This window comes from Microcebus murinus, chromosome 15, assembly GCF_040939455.1.
Source record: "Microcebus murinus isolate Inina chromosome 15, M.murinus_Inina_mat1.0, whole genome shotgun sequence".
Lineage (NCBI taxonomy): Eukaryota > Metazoa > Chordata > Mammalia > Primates > Cheirogaleidae > Microcebus > Microcebus murinus.
In genome coordinates this window covers 42,040,086-42,058,940 of record NC_134118.1, presented here as the reverse complement: position 1 = coordinate 42,058,940, position 18,855 = coordinate 42,040,086, and the positions used below count along the sequence as shown (strand labels likewise).

Below are 18,855 nucleotides of genomic sequence, written 5' to 3'. Positions count from 1 at the left end.
CCAAACGATCACTTACAGTTTTCTTGATTTTTGTTTTCGTTTTGTTTCTGTATTTGGATTTCTATTAGGGAGAACACCAAGCCCTTTCTACTTTAACTCCACTGCTCCAATTTTGTCATTAGACAAACCAGCATTCCTGGATTCGCGGGCTGCGGCGCGGACCGGCCTTTTCGGCCCCTGCGAGCTGCCGTAGCCTAGGAAAGCACTGATTGGCTGAGGCAGAAAAGTGCCGCTACCTCGGCGGTTTCGGTTTTCGCTGCGCTCGTCCGCGGAGGCCGGGCTTGTGGGGCGCCTGGAGTGAGGGTTCTGGATCCCGGCCGCGAGGTGAGCCGGCCGGCTGCGCGGGCCCAGGGTGGGGCTGCACGCAGCCCCGGGTTCGAAGCCCCAGTGTTCCGTCGCACCGGGGAGCAGCGGCTGCGGAGGCCCAGGAAAGGGCCAGGCAGCCCGGGAAAGGGCCTGGCGGGAGCGGGCCGGGGCCCCGGGGCGGGAGCGCGGATCCCAGAGCCCGCCGGGTGGCCGGTCCCCGCGAAACGCCGCGCCCACGCTCTCTCCTCCGCGCGAGGAGTGGCCGGGAGAGCTGTGATGGTCGGCGTCGGGAACCACTCCCCGCGAAGCGCCTAGATCGCGCGGGGTGGAGCCGCAGCACCGTCCTGGCTGTGGTGGAGTTGGCGTCCGAGACCGCTCCGGGCTGTCCGGTTCCCCCAGCGGACCAACCGGACGCCAGCCCGGGGATCCGGCGGGAAAGCACATCCCAAACCCAGGCTTCGCGCGGTTTCCAGGGCTGCGGGGAATGGCAGGGCCTCCTCTACATCGGGGTGGCCGCGCCTGACCCCAGAAATTAAAATCTGAACTAGCCCGTCTTACCGAGTTGTCAGGGAGGGGATCCCCGCAATTGTACGGTGTTAAGCCCTGTCACCAGAGCTTTTCTGTCCGTACGTGTGTCCGCGCGCGTGCGGAGCGGGTATTTTTGTGTGGCGTGTCCAGGATGATGCAGATAGCATTGATAAAGTGGCTCAGCCCACCCCATCCCCTAAGTCATAAGCGACTATTATAGAAAATTGAAAACACCGAAGACTTCAGTGAACAAAATAGTATTCACTAAACCCTTTCACCTACAATCTGTTTTTCTCTTGTATGTGCTAGTTTCAACTTGAGCTAAAACTGTACCTATTTTATCACTTAACAGTATATTTAGTTTTCCATTTAAAAACTCTTCCTAAATCTCATTCTAATTTTGTGTCTTCTTTTGATTGGCTGCCTTTTACATTATTGTAGGCCCCAGTGTAGGTTCTATAAATTATTCAGCCATTTCCCGACTTTGCAGTGCTTAATTTGTTTCTGAGTTTTTTGCATCATTTTAGCATCCCAGATAATACTTCCATAAACTCCCTCCCTTCCCCCTCATTTTTCAGATTATTTTTTCCAGCTAGATTCTTAGAAGTGGAATTACCAGGTTAAAGGTTGTGATTTAATAGGGTCGTTTTTAGTCTTCATACACATTGTCACATTGTTTTTCAAAAATTTTTTAGCAGTTTATGTCATTCATTTATGACTGTACCTGTTTCACCAAAAGTATGGTAACTCTACACGTTTCTCCTGTATCAACCTCTTTTTGGGATTATTAGTATTATTGACGGTGGTGTCAGGCAGTTCTGCTTACTTGAAATTTGTGCAGGAATCTTCAGGGGCTTATGTTTGTGTGTGTGTATTATTGAGCTATTGAGTGTGTGTGTGTGTGTGTGTGTATTATTGAGCTACTTGCATAGGCTAACTGAATGTTAGAGCAGGAAGAGACTTCAGTGGTCACCTAGCATACCTCCCTTATTTTGCAGATGAGGAACCTGGGGCCATGAGAGGTGAAATGATAAATTACCCAAGTCACACCGCTAATTAAGTAGCAGAGCTGGGATTAGAACTCAGGTTTCCTGCCTCCCAAGTGAGTACTCTCTATGCATCAGGCAGTTTCTCACAGAACTGTGGCATACTAAATACTGGAATTTAAAAGATGTTTGCATCTCCTGCATTATTTGCTCCTTTTAAGATTATACTGAGTAACAGATTTTAATCATCTGAGGAAACTGTAGCACTGAAAAATGGGAAAGTAACCATTTTTCTTGGCCAGGACTAGAAATCTGTTATTTAGAATGGCAGCCTCTTCCAGATTTTGACAGTTGTTTTCAGATTCCCTGTAAGTTGGAATAAAATATCCCTAATAAGTTATAATTTATACTTCATCATCTGGTTAGAATGTAGCTATTGGTTCTCATTTGTTATACTTTGAATATTTCTTTAAAACTCCTTGCTTTAAGACTGGAGAACAATGGTTTTAGGGCTTATAGCAAGTTTTCTCAACCTCATTTGACATTTGGGGCTGGATAATCCTTTGTTGTGGAGTGCTATCCTGTGCACTGTAGAATGTTTAGCAATATCTCTGGTCTCTACTCAATAATACTAGTAGTACCATTATACTCTTTAGTCTTGACAGTTCACAATGTCCCCAGGCATTTCCAAATGTCCCCAAGGGTGGGGGGCAAAATCACCCCTAGTTGAGAACAACTTGCTTATAGGAATTATCTGGGGGAACTTTATAGAATGTAAATTGTGGTGCCTTCGCTGTAGATATGTATGTAGTCAGTTCTTGAATAAACAGAAACTTTTCTATTTTCTCCATCTTTCCTTTATTTGGTGGTCACTAATAGAAGTATTCCTAGGTTAGTAGCTGTTGAAGTACATGCATGATACTGTAGTAGACACTATACCAATAGTTTGGGCTAGTGGGGCTGGGACAGGGATTTTGCATGGCACTGGCCTTGAATGTCTCTGCCACAGACTTGGGCAGTGTGCTTAGGTACCAGGAATACCAAATGAGTAAGGTATTTTCCCTGTTGTCCCTGAGAAGCTTAGAACCCACCGTGGAAGACTGGTCAGCAAACGGGAAAATTACAAAACAGCCTGATAAGGACCAGAGACCGAGATTAGCAAGAGGTGCTCTGAGTGGACTCACTTAGCCCTTGGGAGGGAGAGAGGGAAATAGTCCCTACCGCTCAGGGAGCCTTGGAAAGCCAGGTAGTCACTCCACTGTCTCAGAAAGGAGACGCTTAGCTGTTCTCAGTGTCAGATCCCCTCCTTAGACCCTGATGTATGAGTCCAGTGGTGCGTTTACTTGGATTGTAGTATTTCCTTGCAGTTTTTTGCTTTTCAAATTTATTTCACCCTAAACAGTAAATACTGTAAAAGTAGGTGAAAGTTTACAGGTAAACATTGCAAAGAAATAAGGATTTTCATGTCTCCTGCTCAGTGGCATAACTCAGAATCACTTCGTTGTTTTAGATATTTTTCCCCTATGCTACTGCTCTCCAAATGGATTTTTCACTGTCTCTGTGGCCATTCCCCAGGTTTAACAGGAGAATCCTAACATATTTAAAAGGCCATCTGTACCTTTGGGGTCATGCCTTAGTTCTGCTTTCCATCTCACAGGATTTCTGTGGGAATTGCTGTGAATCTAACACAGCCTGGCACATAGTTGAGTGAATAAAATTTTGTTCTTTTCTCCTCTATTCTTTTATCAAAAAAATAAAACCTCTGCAGGGCAGTTTGCAGATGTTCTCATACTAGACCTCTCAGTAGCTTCTGACAGAAAATACACTGCCTTTGACTTAATGGCCATTTATGAAAATAGGTCATTTAAAACAAGCCTGAGTAGGAGTCAGGAGGGGGAGAGGAGGCACAGAGAGTGATTATGACTTTAATTTTGAAAGGAGAAGTTTTACCAAGGTGACCCTGAAGAAAGGGCTTTTTTCTCTTATGTGTTTATGGTTCAAGAGTCTTATCTCTTGCTTCGGAAATTGTCAGAACTGTTCCTTCTGCCTTATCCAATTTAAAAGATGAAACCTTAAAATTACTTGAGCCAAGTGATGGGAAAAATTGCGGTGTCAAGACCAATTTACTCATACAAAATGGATTTATGGGCAAGTCATTAAGTAACAGGGAGTACCAAGGAAGCCTAATGAAGACTAATGTAAAAAAAGATATGGCTTTCTTAAAGTGATGGATAAAATGTGTTCGAGGCAACCACATTCTTTACAAATAACTTAAAAAATATTTTTTCAAGAGATTTAGAGAATATGGATATTCTAGAGAACAAATGAGAATCTTGTTAGCACCTCCTTTCATGTGGCGTACAGTATTTTGAGAGAGAGAAGGCCCATATATTAAAAAAAAAAAAAAAGGAAAGAATATATGAGTACACAGTACATAGTGATTGGTTGTATCAAATGCCAAAATATATGATGCCAGGAGTGAAATGGCCCACCTCCACTCTGCTGTCAAAAAGCAGAAAGTGGAACCCAAGCAAGTTCCTTCTTAAAACCCTCCCCCAGCCCGTCACCCCCAGCCTGTCACTGACAGTAGTGTTTCCCTAACTTGCTGGTTCATAAGAATCTTCTAGGCTTGTGCATATTCCTGGATCCTACCCCAGAACTAATGAGTAGAATCTCCAAGTGACCCAAATGATTCAGGTTCCGGAAACCGACCTAGAGGCTTAGGCCCTTGGTCCCTATGAATGTGGCACTGCTTCCTTCTGTCACTGTCGTCTGCTTGCCTGTGTAGATTTTACCCTCAAACCCAAGCACTCTGTCCGGTGCCTTTGCTAAGACTCTTCTTTTGGTGTATGGACTCCTGCTTTTACTCGGCTTAGATGTCACCTTCTCTAGTAATCCTTCTTTGATCTGCCATACCTAGGCTAGAGAGTCTTCTCTCCCTGTTCTCTGTGAATAATTCTATCTGGATACATGTCACCTTTGTACAATTCTCCATTCACATGTTTTTCGCCCCCCCTGGAGTGTAAATTCTCAGGGCCCAAGGCCAAGTCTTACTTGTGTTACATCCCCAGCGATGTGCCTGACACAGTATGTGGTCCGTGAAAGTTTCAAGTGTTGATTGCCCTCAGAAGGGAGAAATTGATGTTATTAAATAATTGGAATAAAGATGAGCTTAATGGACGAGGTGTTATTTTTGGAGCTTAGAAGAACATATCTATGGTTTTTAAAAAGGTGCTGAAAGTTAATATTAATAACATCTTTATAATAACCTATACTGTCAGACACCTGATAGACTTTTCTGACAGTCATTAACTTTTAACTCTCCTTCGAAGTTTTTGCTTTACAAATTTTTTTCATCCTAAATTATGAATGCTCTAGGAATAGTTGAAATTACTAATAAAGTAGTTAATAATATTCCTGTGAACTAGATTTTCACATCCAATGCATTTTAGTGGTTTTTTTTGCATAAAAGAAATAATTTTATCTTAGTTTTGTACTGAAAAAATTATGGCATAATGGGATTTAGCATCTGTTGTAGGAAATGAACCTAACAGTCATGAGTTGAGTAACAGGCCTTTAGAGTTATTCTGTCTAGATGTGTTCAACCACAAAACAGCACATGTTTAAGACATAAACAAGGCAGTTTACAGATGAATGGGAAGATCTGTTTGTTTTTATGAAGCTCATGAAAGGTACTGAATCTGTTACAGTATTTACTTTGTAATTTTTCTCCTTGTACTTAAAACAGCATAAATAAAATTGTTGTGTGGTCTGAGTTCTGAATGAATAGTGCTTGTTCTGAATAGTAGTTGTAATTTTTATTTGTTGAGATTGTGGAGCTAAAAATAATAAGCTGGCAATTCAATGGAAAAATTAAAATTTATTGAGCAAAATAATCTGTTGATCACATTTAAAAAACATCTTTTAAGCCCTGTGGGCAGTGTGGATAGTCCAAAATGACAGTGCAAAATTCAGAAATAGTTTCCGAAATTAGTATTTTCTTTTATTTAACTTAGGATGTTGACTTTTCTTACTTAAAGAAAATTATTTTACTTAAATTATGATTACTTTGGTTTACTTACGCCCTTTAAACAAAAGTTTAAATACTTATAGACTTTAAGTTCTTTAAAGTTAGAGCCTTTGTGTCTGACATGTTTTTTAATTTCTTTGCCCAGTGTGTACATGTACCTATTTGTTGAACAAATGAAAAAAACCAATAACCTAGTGCTCCAGCTTACTCTAACTGCTGATCCTGCACAAATTCACTTTGAGAACATCTCCAAACAACAACCCTACACCCAAGTTCAGATTATTGAGTGGATGGACTTGGCGTAAATAAGCAGTGCTATTTATGGAAGAATGTTTATTGAAAACTTTGAAAACAAAAACAATTTGAGTTTTTGAGAATCCTTTAGGTATTGTATCCATACTAATTATTAGGTCTCAATGCTGGACTCGGAATGGGATAAACAGTGCTATTTATGGAAGAATGTTTAATGAAAATTTTGATAGAAGACAAAAGAACAACTTGAGTTTTGAAGAGAATCTTTAAAATACTGAATCAGTACTAATTTTTAAGTCTCAGTGCTATATGGCTACTAAATAATAGTGATACTAAATTTGACCAAAACAGAAAAATTTCCAGAATCTTTTTACTCTCAGTTTTTTCTTAAGTAACTATAGTTTTGTTAATTTGTTTATCAAAATATTTTGAGAAAGATAGCTATTGTATAACAAGATGAGTTTTGAAAGGAGTGATGTGTTACTTTGTGTGTGTGATTGGGGTGTGTAATGCTGTCTCTTTCTCTATTTTAGACTTCTGTTATACTTGAATTTTAAGACTCGTTTTCTTTATTACTTAGAGAACATATCTGCTATAATCATAATCAAGTTATTAAAATCTTTGGCTGCTTTAGCAACTTTCCGAATGCTGTTTACAGTTGTGATTAAGAACATGAGCTGGCTGTACACTTTCTAGCAATGTGACCTTGAGCAGGGTGTTTAACCTTTCTGTGTCTCTTTCTTCATCTGTAAAAGAGATAAAAACAATACCTGCCTTATAGAGTAGTGAGATTTAAATGGAGTAATACATGTAAAATGCTTGGAAAAATGCTGACATATAGTAGACTCAAATATTAGCTCAATTATGATTGTAATTCTTTTCAGAGATAGCATTTAGGCATCATAAATGTGCCTACACTATATAACATGGACTTTAAAATAGGACTGATTTGAGCTTGAATGTTCCTTTGCATTTTGGTTCCATCACATTTTAGGGTGAATTATTTAATCTTTCTGTGCTTTTATTTTCATCAGAAAAATGGTAATATTAAGACCTTGCCAGAGTTCTTGTGAAGATGAAATGTAATTGTGTTTATAAAGATCTTAGAGTGCTCAACATAAAATAACCTTTATTAAATGGAGGTAGTGACAGTTGTGATGGGTATACTATGTGTGAGGTGGTAGTGAAAAGTGATTAAGAGCAGGTGCTTTGGAAACACAAGGCTCTCTCTGATGAGGCTATGCCATGGGTTGTCATGGGGACTGAAATGACATAATGCATGTAAAATGCTTAGCTTAGTGTCACTTCATTACTACCACATGTTAGCTACCACATTACTACCACATGTAATAATGGAGTAACGATGAGTCTTCATACGTGGTCCTTCAGTATTTGATTGTCTATAAATATATTAAGGGCTTTAGGGTTTTTTGTTGAATAATAACTTTTGTCTTTACCTTTATTGCTCTTTTTCATATTTCTAATCAGGATTATTAAAATGAGTCTTCGGAAGCAAACCCCTAGTGACTTCCTAAAGCAAATCATTGGACGGCCAGTTGTGGTAAAATTAAATTCTGGAGTGGATTATCGAGGTAATATTTTAATGTTCCATCCTCACTGGTGTGACTAAATAAATGAATGTGACTTACAGATTTTATTAACCTCTTAAATATACCCAATAGTCTAAAAAATTTGTGGACATCAGTAGTTTTAATGCGCATCTCTTTTTCTACCTCTGAAATGGTTCCTTTTAGAGAGACAACTTTGTCAATTGAGTTTGTGCTTCCTACTCTGAGTGTAATTTGTGTTACTTTGTTTCCTGTCTCTGTTTTGAGATAGTGTGTATCTAAGTTCCCTGGTAGGGATTCCTAGTCAAGTTAGGCTTGAGTAACTAGACTGAAGAACACCTTGGCATTTGTTTTTGCAGGCGTATTCACTGTTGGCAAGCAACTATTTAGATAGTATAATTTTACAACATGAACTTCCTATTTATATAACATATGGGGTATACAAAGATGCCTTTCTGTTCTTGTAGAGAATACTGTTTTTCAAAGGCTGTGGTACTTCTGAAATTAACTTTATGGGAAAAAGGGAATCAAATTTCATTTTTTAACGGTACTAAATTCTTAATCCTCCAAATTTAAGGTATGTCATATTACCTGGAATATTCACATGGATAGCTAACTAATTCATTAGCAGAGTGTCTTAGTCTGTTTGGGCTGTTATAACAGAATACCACAGACTGGGGAGTTTATAAAGAACAGAAGTTTGTTTTCTCACAGTTCTGAAGGCTAGGAAATCCAAGATCAAGGCGCCAACAGGTTCGGTTGTCTAGTGAGGGCTGTATCCCCTGGAGGGGAGAAATGCTGTGTTCTCACATGGCAGAAGACAGAAGGGCAAGCTAGCCAGTTAGTGGAATGCTGTGTGAAGCCTCTTTTACAAGGGCCTTCATTCCATTTATGAGAAAGGAGCCCTCCTGGCCTACTCACCTCTTAAAAGCCCTACCTCCTAATACTGTCATATTGGGGCAGGCCCAGTGGTTCACACCTCTAATCCTAATACTCTGAGAGGCCCAGGCAGAAGGATTGCTTGAGCTTAGGAGTTTGAGACCTGCCTAAGCAAGAGAAAGACCCCATCTCTACATCTCTACTAAAAATAGAAAAATTAGCCGGGCATCATGGCACATGCTTTTGAAGTCCCAGCTATTTGAGTGGCTGATGCAGGAGGATCGATTGAGCCCAGGAGTTTGAGGTTGCAGTGAGCTACAATGATGCCATTGCACTCTAGCCTGGGGTGACAGAGCAAGACACTCTCTCTCAAAAAAAAAAAAAAAAAAAAAAAAAATACTATCACATTGGCAGTACCTGAATTCTGGAGGGGACACATTTAAACCATAGCACAAAGTTGTGGCCTTTTCTTGGCCTCTTTTCTGAATAATTACTGATGATAGTAATCTCTTGAACATTTTCCTTTTTCCACACATGCAAATATTATTTTATTGAGAGCTTACTATGTGCTCAGTGTGTGTTAATCACTTTAATAAACATTTTCATTTTACAAAAATCCTTTGAAAGCTCTGCTGGTTGTTTCCCCCTAGTAAGAGAGGTGCTAGGACTCAAATTCAACTTGACTCAGAAGCCCTTGTTAAGAAACCACTCTGTTGATGATATACTGCTTTAGTTTCTTGACATTACTAACCTATCTCCAGTTTAATTTGATTTTTATAGCAAAACTTATGGATTTATACTGACTACTGAGATAATTGTAAAGTATCTATGTACTGCCTCTCACCATGAACTTTTGATGAGCCCAAAGTAGACTTCTAGGTATCTGAGTACATTTGACAATTGATTAGAGTAGGACATTGTGTTCAGTATCTTCTCAGTATCCCCTTTATTAAAGAGGTCAACCAGCCTGATCTTTTGTTCTCTATACTCTTTAGGGAAAATTTTTCTGTTTATGATGGTAATTCATGTTTTAGTTCTGTTTTGTTATTAGAAATTTAAAAGCAACAGTGTAGAAAAATATAGAAGAAAGCAAAATCTCCCCAGATTCTACTATCCAAAGGTAATCAGCTTTACCAAATTTTACGTAAATGGAATCGGCTGTATATGCAACCTGATTTCTTTTTTATGCTAAACAATACCTTTAGTTCTGTTACAATATAGAGATTTCAGTGCCTCCATTGGAATCCCCTGTGTGGATGTACCATAGTTTTCTTTTTGTTTTTAATCAATTTCCAAATAATGGACATTTAGGTGTTTACAAATTTTTTGCTCTTGTAAACAACACTGCTCCTTTGACATATACCTTGACCACTGGGTCAAGTATCTCTTTAGAATAAACTCCCTGGACTAGGATTTCCAAGTCAAAGAGTATGCCCAGATACTCTTCATCAAGAGTATACAGGTTTATCCTTCTCTATATTCTCACCAACCCTTGTATTAGCTTTGTTCATTTTTTCCACTCTAATTGAGAATAAGTAATATCTCATCTATGTTTTCTTTGTTTACTAGTGAGATTAAACAGCCTTTCACATGAGTAGTAACCACAGTTTTTCTCCTTTTATGAATTTCTGTTCTTGGCCTCTATACAATATTAAAGTAAAATATTTTATACTATTAGCCTTACTAAAATGATGTCTTTATTCTTTTAGTAAAAATGCCTAACAGCTCCCTGTAGCAGTTTCTCTTTAAGTTTGAAGAAAAGTTCTTGTTTTCTCTTACTTTTAGTAGTTTATCCCATGGAAAAGGGAGAGGGTTATACTTCTAACCTCATGGGCAGGTTATTTATTTTTTAAACCTTTGCTATGAGAATAGATATTTTGATTAGAAGTGAACATTTCATTTGGAAATTCTTTTTATTATTTTTCAAATAGATTTGCATATCAAGTCTCAGAAGTTTCTTACTCACTTATAATTGTGCTTTAGATGTAAAATAATACATCAGGAAACAAACTAAAGTTGTATCAAGATTTCTTTTCCTAGTAAGTAATTATTCTGAGTTGTTCACAATCTATTCTGATTCTTTGAAAGTTTACAGCTTATAGCAGAATTCTGTTAGAATAGTGTCCTATGCTCTCATCTCTCTCTGTCTCTCTCTGTCTCTCTCTCTCTCACACACACACACACACACACACACACACACACACAATTTTGAAAAGAAACGTTTTTGTTTAGAGGATAATGGGGGCAGAGGCAGAGAGTGAGAAGCATATTAATGAAGTTAAGACTTTAAATGAAACTATTGACTTGGCTAATTGAATTGAATCTGTAATATTTGTTTTTACTTAAATTTTTTTCTAGAAAATACCACTTTAAATTAGAGACGGAGTTAGAGGCTTACAGATTTTCATCTCTTGAAAAAAATCTCCAGGTCAAATTTTGCAAAATTTATACCATCTTAACACAATTAAAAAGATTGACTCAAACTGTTTCCTTGAAAGCTCCCTAGAATGTTTTTAGCCATTTTCTCTATTAGTTTTGATTGGAAAATATTATAACTGTAACAAAACAGAATGGGATGTGTTATAATGCAATATGTTGCCCTGTATTCCCAAGCTGCTCTTCACTGTGAGTCACAGCTTTAAGATGTTCTTTCAGGAGCACCTGCTGTCTCCTCTTCTATTATTTTAACAGATTGTGGAGACTTCCTCTTAACCTTGGAGTACATTCATCTGCTGCAGTAGATGTTGTGAAAGAATGAAATAAATCTGCCAGACCCGTATTTCACTTAGTGGCTAAAGTAAGAAATGCCACTGGAACTGAGGATCGTTTGTTCGTGCATAATTGCCCACTCCTGTCCTTAGCTTTCAAAGAATGTTATCTTAGTTGGGCTATTCTTATATTTTACTTTTGTGAACATTTCAAAAGTTGCTGTGTGATCATACAGACCATGAGGGAGATGACAGTTTGTTATTTTTCCTGGTAGTAGTGGGTGTGTGACTGCTTTCCTAGCCTTCATTCACATTGGCATAGAGTAAAGACTTGTTTTGTGCTTAGGTCTATTGCGTCTCATTTACAGTGTGGATTTTTATATTCAGCATCTAGGAGCTAATGAATAAAGAAATTGTCAGCTCTTAGGTATACCCTGTAAAATTTCAACTCTTATTTGCTTTGTATATCTTCTTTTTGACTAAATCTGTCTGCAGGGGTCCTGGCTTGCCTGGATGGCTACATGAATATAGCCCTGGAGCAGACAGAAGAATATGTAAATGGACAACTGAAGAATAAGTATGGGGATGCATTTATCCGAGGAAACAATGGTAACATTTCTTCACTCTACAGTTGTACAGTATCCAAAATAAGCTTGTTTGTTTATAATCAGGATCACCAGAGAGTTTTTTAGATAATTTGAAAGTTCAGTTTTACTTTTGATGATTTTTTTTTATTTCAGCATATTATGGGGGTACAGATTTTAAGGTTTCAATAAATGCCCATTCCCCCCCTCCCCCCACAAGTCTGAGTCTCCATCATGACCATCCCCCAGATGGTGCACATCTCACTCATTATATATGTATATACCTGCCCCCCTCCCACCTGCCCAACAACCTATTACTGTAGTACCTATGTGTCCACTTAGGTGCTTCTAAGTTAATACCAGTTTGCTGGTGAGTATATGTGGTGCTTTTTTTTCCATTCTTGGGATACTTCACTTAGTAGTATGGGTTCCAGCTCTAACCAGGAAAATATAAGATGTGCTATATCACCGTTGTTTCTTAGAGCTGAATAGTACTCCATGGTATACATATACCACATTTTATTAATCCATTCTTGGATTGATGGACACTTGGGCTGTTTTACTTTTGATGATTTTTAAGTGCTTCTATCTCAGATGTTCAGTGTGACCAGTTCTTTTTTAAATGCTTCATGGAATTTTGGAACTAGAAATTCTCTCATCCTCTTTACTGATAAGGAACTGAGGGAGGAGCATTGATATACTGACCCAGGACCCTGTTGTCTTGAATGTAGTTTATTATATTCTACCAAAAGTATTCCTGCCTCTCATAGTCTGGAAGTTGGAGCCATAAGAATGGGCACATTTCCCTGCTATCTTTGGTTTGCATAATTTGACACTTAGTCTTATTTGTCTTTTCTCTATTAAACATTCATATGCTTTTTATGGCAATTTGTACTCTGTAGTTTGACAAAAATGGCAAAATAGGAAATATGGTTCTAAAGTTACTTAAGTTTTTAACAGCTAATATATTGCTATTATTACCATGGTTATTTTTAAGTATGTAATTCAAAATGAAAATTATCAATAAAGTCATATTTGAACTTTTGGCAGGAAGGGGAAGACATCAAAATTATGGGAATTATACATCGACCAATCTCCCCTTTTTGGTCCCATCCTCCAAATAGAACTTTGGGATTCTTGAGTTCACATTTTTTATTGATTTCTTTAATTCTGGGTAACATCTTCAACCCCCTTAACAGTTAACAGCTGAATCTCTTTGCTATAAATTAAACATTGTTACAATAGATATTCTATCACCTGTTCTTATAGTACCAAATTTTTTCATATATTTATATATATATATATCTTTTGTTCGTTTTTTAGTCCTAATGTGTAGAATTCCTTCTATTTTCAAATTGTTTTTATTTGACTTCCTCCTTTTACCAAGAAATGTTATGATCTTGCCTCATGTCAAGACAGCTGAAAGCAGCAGTCGCCAGCAGGCTAGGTTCTGTGAGTGTTCATAGGGTGGATCCTTTCACATACACCCTATATCTAGGACTTATCCAGTTTCCCAGAGGGGTTATGCTGGCATTCTGACACTCCCTCTCTAATTGCCTCTTCCATGATGTCATCAGTGATAGTTATTTTTAAACTCCCAAATTCACATCTTTGGCTCCTAAATAGGATCCTGATTTATTTGATTAATCTATGCTGTATTCTTTGACCAAGGCATCTCTTAATGTTCACTTTGAACAAATATATTAGAATCTGAGTAGGCATGGGGGGTGAGAGGGCATACATATACCCCCGGTAAAAGCTTGGGCCAGTCAGCTAATTTTGTCATCATCTTATGTGTCACATGTCCTAAAGAGTTCAGTTGGGTGGTCATGATAGGACCAGCTAACAAAACTTTGGATAGCACCAAAAGTTGAGACTTTAACAGGGAATTCAGAATACAGACTTTGATATCTTTGAAGAAAATAAACTCCTCAGCTCTTGTTTATCATGTTGCAATTAAAAAAGTAAAAAGCAAGTTTAGAGTTTATATTAGGGAGATGAATGAAAATATGATATTTATTCTTAATTTGAAATAAAGCCTGATAGATTTACTGATTTACTTTCCTAAAGTATAATTCTTATACTTCTAATTATTAAGCATTCTTAGATTCCAGGGACTTTGACTTATGTTTTATCTTCCTGGTCACAATTTGCGAAGTAAATCAGATACATAGGTAACATTAGGACACAGTTTTATGAGACAGCAAACCCAAGTGTAGATTCATAAAACTGGTCATATAGTGGTTCTGGAATTAATTGTATTGTATGAGAATTCCTTTTAAATTTCAGAGGTGTCAGGCCAAAATATGTTTTGCTTTTAAAACTTGCTACTATGATATTTAAGAGCAGGATTTTTTTTCAATTTATTTATTTTTTCTTTTCAGTGTTGTACATAAGCACACAGAAGAGAAGGATGTGAAGACACCAAGAGAGCAATACTTTTCATAGTTGGATATATTTTTTATGAAATTTTTTTCTATTTTTTGGTTCTTTCATGATATAATTTGTCCTGTTTTTATAATAATTGGCAATTTTCATTGACTTATGAATAAGATAAATGTATAAAATTGTGGATTTAATTGTGAAGTATTCTTTCACGTATATGTTTTGGTCATTTTCTTTTACCTTTGTATCAGTGTACAGAATGCTAAAAGAATAAAAAAAAAAGAAAGACAAAATCTACCTCTTCCTACAAGATTATTTAATTTGAATTTCAAGCAAGGTCATTTCATTGGATTTGCTTTATTTATCTGGCTGACTAAAATGTTGCCTACAATTAAAACATTTCAGAAGTGTCCTTTATCTCATCCTCTTCTGTTTGCCAAAAAAAATACTGGGGTGAATATGTTCTATAAAGGTATCTAGGTTCAGTCTGAGGCTATAAAAAGGAGCCACAAGGTCAGAAGTTCAACCACCGATTCAGTCACCTAAATAGAAAATAGAATTGGGAGCTAACAGTGGCACTTCCACAAAAGAAGAGGGAATCCGAACAGAGGTGGGGGAGAAATTCTAAAGACTTAACAGTATACCAGTTAGCTGAAAACCTCCCTGTCCGCAGTCACCCTGTGCAATTAGACTTTTTAGGTTTCCCTGCTGCCTTTCAGGAGCACTGGCATCAATGTTACTCTCTGGGTTTATGAACACAGCAGGGGAGGAGCCATTCCTGTACATCTCTGGCAGCTGGTTAGATTAAAGCAAAGCTTAGAGTTTATAAACTCTTTCAGGTTGCAGTTGCTAAACTGTGATTGGGGAAGAATTTCTGCTAACTCTTGCTTAGCAAGTGGCTTTAGGGAAGCCTTTCTCTGAAATCAGAGCTGCGTTTGAACGTGACGTTGTCCAGGAGCAGAGCACCAAGGCTTTATGTTGCTTGGCACAAGGCAGCTCCTCTGGGTTATGTGACTCCTGCTGAGAGGGTTTTCACAATTTATTAATGAGCTTTCCACAACCCTCCTTTATTCTCTGAACAGTTTTACGCTGTCTCTAGGAACAACAAATTTATCTGGGCACTGTGGTTGAATGAACACCAGACAATTGTGTGAATGTTGTATTGGCCTTTTTCTTCCCTCCCTCCTCAATCTAAACAGGATTCCCGTTTCAGGAGCCGGTGGGGTGATTTGAAACAATTGCCTGGTTGAAGGATGTGGGAGTAGGATCAGGAAGGAGGAAGGGAGGAGCAGTGCTGTTCCGGAGAGGTGTATGTGGTGTTTCGTCTTGTTTTATTTTAATCAGAGAGTAATTGGAAACAATTATTTTTTAATTAATAACTGAGGAAAGGTGAACAGAAACATTTCACAAGGTTTTACTGGGTGCACACCGAAAATAAAACACTTTATGCTATGCTTCAATAATTTATCACTTCTTGACAGGGGCTTGAAAAGGGTCCAGTCTGTAAGTACAAATCACCAATTTGCTCTTTTATAAATGACTTCTTTTAAGGAGAAAATGGATGTCCCTCCAAGTGGAGCATGCATGGTCTCATTTGTTTTGTAGAATATGTGGGGCTGCCAGGTTACTGTGTCCCTTCATTCACTTACATCAGCCGCCTTTAAAAGCAATCCCATTGTAGTCTCCCACCGATCTGTACCATCCTATTTTTTCCAACTTTTCTGACCTCCCTTCGCTATATAAGTCTTTATTTCCCCCTTGCCATCTCTCTAGTTTAATAGCTCTATGGTGGAGTCGTGTTTTCAACCGTGGAAGTACTTTTAATCAAGATCGACTTTGGGAAATGCTGCCATTTTTATGGTAATAAAGGACTGTATTATGCACTTGGACCAGCACAGGTTGTCCCCTGTGTATACCTTCATGTAGTAGAACCGTCAAACAGTGCAAATGCTCAAATTACTTTTTTCTTAACTGTAGTCTCCTAGAGGTCAGTGAATGATTTCCAGTTGCACCATAGCAAAGACATTTGTTCTAGGTTGAAGAATTTTTTACTCGAATAAATACGTTTTCCCTGTCTCTGTGCCCCCAAACCCTGACTGCCACGCTCTTTATCTTGGGCTGTGACAAAACAGAATGTTTAGCGAGAAACAAAATTGTGCTTGATTTTTAGACTATCTGACTTCATGTTCTGTTTTGGTCTTTGAGCTATTCCTTGGCTAATCTTCCAACAAGTTGAATTGATTCTTATTTCAAAACTGTTTATCCCAAAACAGAGCTGTTGACAAGTACAAATACAGATGGCAGACATGTGGTATGATTTTCATGTTCTCATCTCAGCATTCAGGAAGGGAATGTTATTGAGAGATGGTTTACATCTTAAGCCTTTTGCTCAAGGCAATATGGAATGCATGCTAGAAGTGCTTAATTATGTGACAAATAGTAACAAATGCTTAAGGGATTTCCTTAAGGTCTAAAACCATGGATGGCAGCATCGGACTTGGCTCATCACCCTGGAGGCTATCATAATCTGTAATGATGGAAGCAACCTCTAGGGGGAAAAATTGTATTTGATAGTCATACTGACTCACGAGTGACCTCAGTACAGCATTCCAGGCCAGAGATCCAGTGTGTTCCCTTACTGTGGACAGACACACCCATTGTTGCACTGACCTTTGTCCTCATAGCAAATGATCCTCCAGGGTACTGGCTAATTCTTGTATTCAGAGGCAAATCACAGCCCATGTATGGCCTTGCCATTCTCCACAGCCAAACTGCATTACCTGTTATTTTTTTTCTCTACAAAAAAAAATCATTGGTAAAAGAAAGACAAACTGCAGTTTTCTTCTCCCTTTCCTTGTTTTAGGAGGCTGTGTGCTCAGCAGCATGCCTCTGACTGCCTTTACTATGGTTGTGTCCGATCATTGTTTAGCCCGATGCCACCTAAGAATCTCAGGGTTTGTCCTGACCTCTTTGAGGTCAGGACACAACTCTTAATACTTTAATTCCAGTAGCTGCTGCGTCTTTGTAACAGTGCACAGCAGTGCAACAGTGGGTGTCTCTGTTGTTGACCGACCAGCTTAGACTCACCACTGGGGTCCAGTTACCTAAAGTGCGGGTGAGATTACAGGAGTGGACAGGTGACGGTGGGACATTGCCATGTATGACAGGACAGTGGGGAGACCCTCACTGATACCTGTTCTGCCCCTCCTTTAGAAGATGGATTTGAGAAAGTGATGGCAGGGATCAGTTAAGCATTTATTGAGTGACCGCTGTAGGCAGGCACTGTGCTCTGCTCTATGGGGATAAAGGAAATAGGACATTGTTCATGCCTCTGTACTGAGTTTGTAGGCTTGGTTATTTATGGGGCAAAGTGATCTTATCCTTTGTTTTTTTAATGGGACCAAAAAAATTCTTTTAAAAATCTGAACATTTTAGGTGGGCTTAATGACTGTATGTACATAACTTGAAATTCCATATAAACTCAGGACTGAATATTTTGAAATCTGATTATCTTCATTTATTTGTCCCCTCTTTCCCCACAGGCCCATGTGGTTCAGCCTTCCATCTTTATACTCTTTGTTTTTTTAACCTAGCAAAAGCCAGATTTGCTGTGGTTTAACTGAACAATCATGTTGAATGCTTTTTATTTGAAGACAAGTTTTAGTTCATCTGCAGTATTGAAGGATTTTTCTTTTCTTAGTAATTTGGGAGTTACAGCAGAAAGCAAGGTAGACATATTCTAGGAACTTCAAAAAACCATAAAACACTGAAACAGTGAGGATAGACTAGTTTTCAAGGCCTAGTTTTAGTTTACAGAAATGTTCAAATCCATCTGGACTCCATTTATTCCAAGTTTTATAATGGACTGGATGCCTGTGGGTTTGGCAAAATCTGCCAATAATTTGGCTTAAAGGAGAAACCAATTTGTGAAAAGTTTACATAAAATAATGCTAGAGAGTTTTATTACCATCATGTGCATACACTATTTCACATCACTGCTCAGTGTTTATATCAAATAGAAGTCTTATTGAACTTGAAAATATTAGAAAATTAAAATTTTGTAATGTGTACAGTTGAGTGGATGTTGCTAGGATACAGGCCTTTTTTTTTTTTTTTTAGTAATGTATCAGTCACAACCCCCAAATCTCAGTGGTTTGAAATGGCAAATGCTTCTTTTTTTTTTTTTTTTTTTTTTTTTTTTTTTTTTTTTTTGAGACAGAGTCTCACTTTGTTGTCCAGTGTCCAGGCTAGAGTGAGTGCCGTGGCGTCAGCCTAGCTCACAGCAACCTCAAACTCCTGGGCTCAAGTGATCCTTCTGCCTCAGCCTCCCGAGTAGCTGGGACTACAGGCATGTGCCACTATGCCCGGCTAATTTTTATATATATATATATATCAGTTGGCCAATTAATTTCTTTCTGTTTATAGTAGAGACGGGGTCTCGCTCTTGCTCAGGCTGGTTTTGAACTCCTGACCTTGAGCAATCCGCCCGCCTCGGCCTCCCAAGAGCTAGGATTACAGGCGTGAGCCACAGCGCCCGGCCGGCAAATGCTTCTTACTCATGCTGCACATCTGAAGAGGCCAAAAGGTGGGACTCTGCTCACTGCGGTCACTTGGGGAGACAGGCTGAAG

The 18,855-nt window shown here is 38.5% G+C and overlaps 1 protein-coding gene across 2 annotated transcripts; it reads left to right on the top strand.

Moving 5' to 3' along the window:
- The first annotated feature begins 226 nt into the window (after window positions 1-226).
- Window positions 227-14,521, top strand: LSM6 (LSM6 homolog, U6 small nuclear RNA and mRNA degradation associated). Of its 2 annotated transcripts, XM_012783767.3 has the most exons (5): window positions 227-324; window positions 1,833-1,936; window positions 7,591-7,694; window positions 11,753-11,866; window positions 14,226-14,521. In XM_012783767.3, exons 3-5 carry the CDS (start codon window positions 7,601-7,603, stop codon window positions 14,258-14,260), a joined length of 243 nt encoding a protein of 80 aa, XP_012639221.1. In that variant the 5' UTR covers window positions 227-324; window positions 1,833-1,936; window positions 7,591-7,600; the 3' UTR covers window positions 14,261-14,521. The 2 variants fall into 2 exon arrangements, with proteins under 2 accessions (XP_012639221.1, XP_012639223.1); XM_012783769.2 differs by lacking the exon at window positions 1,833-1,936 and having other exon boundaries at window positions 229-324.
- The last annotated feature ends 4,334 nt before the right edge of the window (window positions 14,522-18,855 follow it).